General features: G+C 56.2%; 1 protein-coding gene across 1 annotated transcript in view; it reads right to left on the minus strand.

Moving 5' to 3' along the window:
- SLIT3 (slit guidance ligand 3) overlaps window positions 1–8937 on the minus strand; it is a gene marked incomplete at its 5' end in the record, with an annotated part of 542638 nt that overhangs the window by 74805 nt on the left and 458896 nt on the right. Inside the window, 2 exons of the mRNA XM_014543056.1 lie at window positions 246–317; window positions 4123–4194. Coding sequence (XP_014398542.1) covers window positions 246–317; window positions 4123–4194 — 144 coding nt within the window. The remainder of the gene's footprint in view (window positions 1–245; window positions 318–4122; window positions 4195–8937) is intronic.

Consider the following 8937-nt stretch of genomic DNA (forward strand, 5'->3'; position numbering starts at 1 on the left):
GGCCAGGCTCCCAGCCGTAACCTGTAGGTTTGTTCACACTGACCTTGGACTTCCTCTGCCCACTCCCTGGCCCTCCTTCCAACAAAAGGAGGTGCTGCAGGTAAAGGGCACAGCTCAGATTTATTTTTTCCTGTTGGTGGGTGGAGAGTCAAAAGAGGAACTCTACGGAGCAAGGCTCCAAGTTTGCAGGACGGAACCTGCCAACGGTCCCAGACACACACACACAGCAACCAGTTCCTACTCACAGCAGCTGCAGGGACACCAGCCCGTCAAACAGCCCCTTGGCAATCTCGGTGATCTTGTTCCCGTACAGCACCCTGGAAAAGAACGCAGAGACGGCGGTCACCGTGGATGTGTGGCCACCGGGACCCACTCATGTAGGAGGCTGCCACCTCCGCCACTCGGGGGGAAGGGCTGTCAGAGTCCCCTTCCCCATCCGCCTCATCCCTTCTCGTCACCAGGGAGGTGGCCGCAAGTGCCACCTGGGCTGGGGGCACAGCCTGCCCGGGAGGCGAGGAGAAATGGGCTCTATGCTTTCGCTCCTGGGCAGCCCAGCCCAATAAGCAGCCCCCAGTGGGAAGAAGCAGTCCCTTTGTGGTGCCGCCCGGACCTGCCAATGTGACTCATACCCCGGCAATAACTACGATGTGGGGGAGGCTGGCTGGCCCTGTGTCCGCTCCCCTTCAGTATTGATCAGGCTGAGCCCAGCCTACAGGCCGTTTCCTTTCAGTCTCCCATCGCATCCTGGGAATCCTGAGCGGAGTCCTCCCATCAACCATCTGGACAGGCCTCGGGCTGTCTGGGGCCCCACCCAGCTGGCTCAGAGGCTGCTGAGTCGGGGACTGGCTCTCAGGAAAAAGGGGGGACAAGGAACTGTGAGTCCATCTGGACAGGCCTCTGGCTGTCTGGGGCCCCACCCAGCTGGCTCTCAGGAAAAAGGGGGGACAAGGAACTGTGAGCTCGCTCGGCGGGATGGCAGCTTCTACACTCCGCCCTCCTCCTGTCCTCTGAGCCCCCAAGAACCCAGGACGCCGGGTTCTTTCAGCCCTCACGCTGGGTGTCCAGGCACGGGCTGGTCTCTGGTGACTTGGGAAGCTGGGAGGAAGGCTGCTGGGTCTTCCACTCCGGCCGGTGCCCCGTGGCTCCCGCTGGCCCTCGGCCCAGGCGCGAAGACCCTGGGCCTCTCTCTGCCTCACCCACGGCATAGACGTGCTGCCTCTCGGGCCCGGCCTCCTCTGAGATGGAGGGAACTGAGCTGAGGAGGGTTTGGTGTGTGCGTGTTTTTAAATTCCCTCTTGGGCCCTGAAGCGCACTGAATGAACACAATTCACCCCCCATCCAGGCTGCTGTGTGTCTTGAGGAGGTAAAATGTGAGGATGAGGAGATGGTAAATGGGAGAGAGCAACCAAACCCGTTTTCTAGACGCCACTAGGAGTGAAGAGTGAGCGTCTCACTCGGCCCCCGGGTGTGTCTCATGAATGTTTCAACAAATTAATGACTAAATAAAAGCCAGCATGATGGCTCAGGCTCACATTCTAATTCATATTAACGTCCCGCCGCTCACTGTGCCCAATGCCGTAATGTCACTGCCTGCTCGTCTCCTGATGCCCGAGCTTCCGCACGGCAGAGCTGGTGGGCAGCGTGACCAGGGGTCTGGGCAGGGGGCCCCACATCATCCATCCCGCATCCTGGGGGCCCTCCCCCAGCCTAGTGGGTCTGAGCACACCCTGCAGGCTGACGGGGCTGTGGGTCCCCAGGTGGCATCTGGGTGCGGACCCTTCCTGCTGCCATCTCCACACCCTGCAGCAGGGGTCCTCAAACTACGGCCCGCGGGCCACATGCAAATACAAATATTGTATTTGTTCCCGTTTTGGTTTTTTTACTTCAAAATAAGATATGTGCAGTGTGCATAGGAATTTGTTCATAGTTTTTTTTTAAACTATAGTCCGGCCCTCCAACGGTCTGAGGGACAGTGAACTGGCCCCCTGTTTAAAAAGTTTGAGGACCCCTGCCCTGCAGCTTGACCCCGCCCTCTCTTCCCTGGGAAGGTTCTCCTGAGTATTTTGATTACTGCTTCTCACTACCTGTCACCCTATTTTTACTGCTTTTTCTCTTCTCATTATATCATGTTATATTACTGATATATAGGGTGGGGCAAAAGTAGATTTACAGTTGTTTGTATAGAAAATAACCAATAATAATATAAGAATAAACTGTGTTTTGCATACTCACAGTTGTAAACCTGCTCACCCCCCCCACCCCCATACTTATTTACTGTAGAAACATTCTGGGCCTCCCCGCCAGCCCTTGAAGACAGGCTGTGGTGACGCCATGTGGCCTGACTGGGCCCTAGAGCTGAGGACGGGCCAGGCGTCCAGCACAATCAATGCTGAAGGACTGAATGGACAGGGATGGGTGAAGGCTTTCCGGACCTTTCCCGTGGCCACTCTGAGCTTGGACTGAGTGTTCGTGTTGAAAGCCCACGAGGCCCCAGGTCTTGCCTGTCCAGGTCACTGCCTTTCTCAGTCCCCACACTGCTCCTCAGCACAGAGGGTGACACTGAGGGGTGAATGTATAAACTGGGGGTGAGGGTGGGGGGGAAATTCCCTTAAACAGGGCCCCGATACAGTTCAGAATCGGCCAGCGGCAGGCCAATTTTCAGTCCGGCAACCATACTTTGAATTTCTTTTCCTGTAGGACCGAAGCATCTCGCTGTCTTCAGACTATTCCTACATCCTGGCAGGGGGAAACCGGACCAGGGGACCAGGCCGGTGGGGCAGGGGTGGGATCCTGGGGGCACAGGGCCGCTCTCCCATCTCCTCTGTGGTCGTCAGACGTGAATCTCACACGCAGTCCTGTCTGATATCCCAGCCAGATGTCCTACCTGATAAATGAAGCTAATTTTCTCTGCGAGCAGCAAGGCCACGGCTGCATGGAGACACCTCCCTGACCTCCCACGTTCTCGGTGGGGTGGGGCCAGGTGGGGAGCTGTGTAGCTTCTCACCTGCCCACTGGTTAATGAAGCAAACAGGCAGAGCGTGGGCACCAGCCTCTGAGCAGCCACACTCCTGCCCGGTGGGCAGGCCACCAAGGACAAAAGCAATACCGACCGGTGATGCCTTTGCTGTGTCCCACTGTTTACTTTTCACCTCACCCCCGCGGCAGCAGAGCATGAGGATCGTGGATTCTGGGGCCGAATCCAGCTGCTCCCGCTGGTTACGGAGGACTTTGGATGAATTACATGTGTCTGTCCACCGAGGTTTCTTTTGTACCATAACTACATGCCAGAGATCCAGCCAGGATTGAAACAATAAAACCCCCAGTCTATGTGGAGCTCAGACGGAGTCTGTCTTAGAGGGTGCTGTGAGGAGGGAACGGCAGGGCTCCTAGCACAGCACCTGGTACGCAGCAGGCGCTCAATAAGAGCTGCCGGTTGTTCTAGTTGCTGTGACCACTGTCACCGAGTGTGCATTCGGCAGGAAGGTATCACTGTCCCCTGTGCCCAAGGGTGAGTCACTGACAGTCAGGACAAAGCCCCGCCCCTTCCTGCCCAGGGGTAGGGTGGGAGTGGGGGTTTCTGAGCCCAGGACAGGCAAGTCTTCTGTTCCACCCAGTGGGCAGCCCTAGGGTTCCCAAGCGGAGGAAGGAAGGACTTGTGGGGAGTGGGGGGCTGATGCTTCCTCCAACACCATGAGCTGGTTTGGAGAAAGAGTCTGAAAACCAGGGGAAGAACATGAGCTCCTCCCTGGACCAGGCCGCATTCGTGGGGCAATGGGTAATAAACATCGGTTATAAACATCTGTTACAAGCCTCTCCCCACCTCCCCGGAGAGCACGGCCCAGGCCTGCGGGGTGGGAGGGGGAGCGTGGTTAGAGTAGAAGATGCATCGGAATTAAAAGCCAATAACTGGGAAGGCTGCTGGGCAGTTAATCGATAGAAATAATGCATTTGGGTTGTAGAAATATTCCCCAAGATCAATTTCCCCTGAAGAAATATTTGTTTCCCTTACCAGGCTGCCACAAGTGTGTAAGGGAACATAAAGCCTTGACAAAGCCTCCTGAAAACGATGGATGTATTTCCCCCCACCCCTCCCCCCATCCCCGGCAACTACTCCCCACTTACAGCGAAGTGAGCGATTTCAGACCCTGGAAGGCATCGGGAGCGATGTCCGATATCTGGTTCTTGCTGATGTCTCTAAAAACATGAACGGAGAGTCTGAGAACGTGGCTCAGAGGTATAACGGCCATTCCTACAGCGAATCGAGCATTTCGGGTATTCAAAACGGTGAGAACTAATTCACCAACCAATTTATTTATTCAGAGTGCAAGAGAAGGGCTTCAAGACCATTCAAGTCAAAATATACGGAATGTACTGCATGCATCTCACTCTCCTGACTTCAAAGCACGCCCACCCCTGGCACCTGCCCTTGAGGGGCTTTGCACAGGCAAGCCCTCCTTTGGCAGGTGGGAAACTGCGCCCAGTCAAATCAGGGCCTTGTCCAGGTCACACTGACAACAACGACAGCACAAATGAAGCAGAACCGGCCCCACCCAAACACAGGCCAGGGGTCCTCTAAGTGGCCTGTTCTACCTCACGCCTCAGCAAACGCTCATTTTTCTCCCCAAAAGTCCTGAGTCATTTCACCTCCCCAGTGACATTTCCTCCTTGACCTGGGAGGCTCTGAGCAGGACTTGAGGCTTCACTTGGCTCAGGGCATCCTCCAGCCGTGTGCGTAACTCATCATGAGGGTCCCACAAGACGGCGCTGAGACCTGGACTTGGCGCGGGCAGTGCTCCCTGCACAGGAGCAGCCCGAGGCCCATGATGTCCAGGCTTTGTGACACTGTGAGCGAGAGGCAGGCTGTGTGAGAAGGCAGCTGGCCTGGCCTGGCTGGTGGAGGGGCTTTGGGGCCTCCGCAGAGCAGGAGGCTGCTGTGTTCCAGCATCTCAGGGACCTCTGAGCATCCCAGGGACCTCTATGCATCCCAGGGACCTCTGTGCATCCCAGGGACCTCTGTGCATCCCAGCGACCTCTGTGCATCCCAGTGACCTCTGCGTACCGGCCTCGAGCTCTTGCTAATGGCTCTTCATGGAGGAAGACTGTCTCTCAGGTCACTGGCTCTGGGATGGCCTCAGGCCCCCATGGCTGGACAGGGAGATGCTCCAATCTCAGCGACAAGGAACCTCTCCCGCTCTTTCCCTCTAACAAAACAAATCAATAGGTCCTTGCTCTTGTGCAGAAGAGGGCTAGCTGGGGTCTTGGAGGGTCAACGAGGAGGAGATGGGAATACATATGAAGAAGAAAGCACATCGAAGCGGATTTCTGAGCTACCGTCTCCTGCACATCCTACCCTGCTTCTCTCCTCCCAACAGCCTCAGAGCCCTGCCGCCCCCTCACCAGCCTCGCTCCCTCCCCTCCCCTCCTCGTCTCCAAGGCCTGCAGGTTGAAAGACACTTCACAGGTCAGGCGTCTTGGGCAGCACTGTGGGCTTATCCCTTTAGCTGCCAAGACGGCCTCTGACAAATCCACAGATTGTGCCTGAGAGCTCGCCGGCTTACCCCGGCTTTCCTCCGGCGCTCCATTTTTGTCTAAGGGTCTTAACAAGCAAATGCCCGGATTATCCTAAGCTCGCTCACCTTCAGCACTGCTGCCTAGCAAGGAATTTCAGGCGAGCACACAAGGTCTGCGTTCAGGTCTGAGAGCAACTGTTTCATTGCTGTTGTTTCTCCTGATCCTAGACGTCCCCCCGAGGTACTCAGACGTCTAGCATGCAGAGGGAGTTCTGTGGCCAGTGGGAAAGCCTTGTGTTAGCCTGGTGAGGGCCACCTGGGTTCCAGTCCCCAACGAGACTTGGCCCCAGCCTCTGCAGCACTAGGTGCGTGTCTCGTGGTTTTGGAGGTGGTGGGGACAAGGAATAGTCCAGGTGGGAACTGACCCTGTGCTCACTTCGTCCTCATCCTAACTCTGCAGGAAGGAAGCAGCAGCCCTGGGGGGTGAGGAAACGGGGATCGGGAGTGGCCGGATGCGGCTGTTCAGGCTCAGAGCTGGCACCTGGAGCGGCCTTGCTCTCACTGCGATGGAGCGGCTCGCAGCGGCGCTGGACAGGAAGGCAGCTGGGAACGGCTGAGGGTGCCCGCCTGCCTCCGTGCTCGGCCCCTCCCAACCCACCCAGGGTGGCCCCAGAACAGACTCTGGGTGTCTGGGTCACTCTCGACCAGTGGTCCTCAAACTCAAAAATGTCACGGGGGCGTTTATTAAAAGGCAGAGACTGACTGGGTTGGCTGGGGAGTTGGGGTAAGAAATCTGCATAGGAAGGAAGCAGCAGCCCTGGGGGGTGAGGAAACGGGGATCGGGAGTGGCCGGATGCGGCTGTTCAGGCTCAGAGCTGGCACCTGGAGCGGCCTTGCTCTCACTGCGATGGAGCGGCTCGCAGCGGCGCTGGACAGGAAGGCAGCTGGGAACGGCTGAGGGTGCCCGCCTGCCTCCGTGCTCGGCCCCTCCCAACCCACCCAGGGTGGCCCCAGAACAGACTCTGGGTGTCTGGGTCACTCTCGACCGGTGGTCCTCAACCTCAAAAACGTCATGGAGGCGTTTATTAAAAGGCAGACTCTAACTGGGTTGGCTGGGGAGTTGGGGTAAGAAATCTGCATATGTTACAAATTCCTAACGCCTCAGCAAACGCTCATTTTTCTCCCCAAAAGTCCTGAGTCATTTCACCTCCCCAGTGACATTTCCTCCTTGACCTGGGAGGCTCTGAGCAGGACTTGAGGCTTCACTTGGCTCAGGGCATCCTCCAGCCGTGTGCGTAACTCATCACGAGGGTCCCACAAGACGGCGCTGAGACCTGGACTTGGCGCGGGCAGTGCTCCCTGCACAGGAGCAGCCCCAGGCCCATGACGTCCAGGCTTTTGGCCCCTGAGTCAGACCTTAGGCCACAGTGTCCTAGAATCTGGTCAGTCTCAGACCCACCCAGTCTCCTGGGACTTATAAACACAAAGGCTGAGAGGGCGTGGCCTTCCCAGGCAGTTTGGGACAGAAGTAGCCGATTCCAGGGCCGACAGGGGTCAGCGGGAAAGAAAGGTGTGTGACAGGCAAGCTGGAACCCGTGGGACGCTGCTCTGCCTGAGATGGTGCAAATGGAGAGCTCAGCACGTCCCGGCCGAGCAGCACAGGTGTGTCCCCAGGGTCAGGCCCACCAGCTACCCAACCCTGTAAGGCCCAGGGTCCTCTCCGGTGCCTCCAACTTTCTCTAAAAATGGCTTCTCTACCTGGATACAGGTTTTTACCTGAAATGCTGCTACACTAAGCTGACCACTAGAGATGGGTGGGAACAAAGCCACTCATTCAGGCAGAATTCTTCACCGTCGTCTTATTATTAGAGATAAGAGAAGGATGCGGTTGAGGGGAAACCTGCGTTTGTTGGATCATAGAGACAAACTTGCCACGCACACCTAGGAGGAATTCACGCTTAGGGTTTTAAAATCCGTCCTCACCAGGCGTCCTGCTTCCCCCCAAGCCGTCGCATGTCAGCAGGAGTTTCTGGACTTCTGTTAGAGAAATGCTAAGTGGTCTCTCTTCCCTACCACCATTCCCTTGGGGAAGAAGGGGCCTCAATAAGAGTGATCGGAAGTTAGAGTCCCTTCCCAGGCCGTGTCTGAGAAGGCTTCTGAAGTTTGCATACACAGATCATGGCACGTCCAACAGGAGGAAGACAGGGCAGTAACATACAGCCAAGCTCTAAATTACCTGGACTTCACCAAAAAGTAGAGCAGGAACTTAAATCATGCAAGAGATATAGGCTGGGACAGGGACTGAACTTGTCATTTGTCACTGAAATTACTATCTGGCTGCATAATCAAGCTGGGCTTTAAAAATGAATTGGGGGGGTAGTTATGGAGAGCGAGCTGGGGAGGCAGGGAGCCAGGAGATTAATGGGCCAGGGTTTTAAATATTAAGGCCTATATTTATCCAGCTCCTCCGGCAGGAATGCTGCCAAGGGGAGGGGAGAGCGTGCGAGGGCTGCCTCATTAGGCCGGCTTCCACTCCTGGAATTGCACCAGGAGAAGAGCCTGTTTGGTTTGGATTTCCAGGGAGATGGGGAGTTGGCTTCCTGAGATCTGAGGGTGAAGCCTATCAGTGCCACCGCTTCGCCGGGTGTTTATTTTTGACATAAAAGGAGTCATCGGGCACTTAACCTCTTTAACGTGGGCCTCGTCCTCCAGGGAAATGGATGCTTCAGCCCCGAGTGGAAAGACACAGCCAATCCATGCACATCCCCTGCCTCTCTCCTTGCTCTGTGGGGCCAGCGGGAGTAAGTGCAGTGGAAACGGCGCTGTGATGGCTGAGCTGTAATAATGATTTCTTAGCCTGGAAGAGGGAACGGCGTCGCCTGTCCCCCTCCCCAGATTCTTAGCTATGACGGGGATGGATGGGCCATTTCTGAACCCTACCAGCCCCTGCAGAGGGCCCAGGTCTGGTGGCTCACAGAGCAGTGCTCACGGGGCCATGTGATGGGGAGGGCGGTGCCGACATTGCCTCAACGGCGGGAGGAGGACCATCGTGCTCTCTGTGCTGCTGTGGGAGGGAAGGGGCAGAGGTCTGGTGCACCAGGTGTTGAGCCTGTCGTGGTGGCAGTGATGTTGGTTAAGGTGGTCACGGCGATGGTGGGTAATCATGGGCATGTCATAGAGCTGGAGGATAAGACCCTTCTTATCTCACTTAGAAAGAATAGAAAGGTCTTACCATAGTCTAAAGCAGCGGTTCTCAACCTGTGGGTCGCGACCCCTTTGGCGGTCGAACGACCCTTTCACAGGGGTCGCCTAAGACCATCCTGCATATCAGATATTTACATTACGATTCATAACAGTAGCAACATTACAGTTATGAAGTAGCAACGAAAATAATTTTATGGTTGGGGGTCACCACAACATGAGGAAC

The sequence above is a fragment of the Myotis brandtii genome, unplaced genomic scaffold (assembly GCF_000412655.1).
Source record: "Myotis brandtii unplaced genomic scaffold, ASM41265v1 scaffold32, whole genome shotgun sequence".
In the NCBI taxonomy this organism is placed as follows: domain Eukaryota; kingdom Metazoa; phylum Chordata; class Mammalia; order Chiroptera; family Vespertilionidae; genus Myotis; species Myotis brandtii.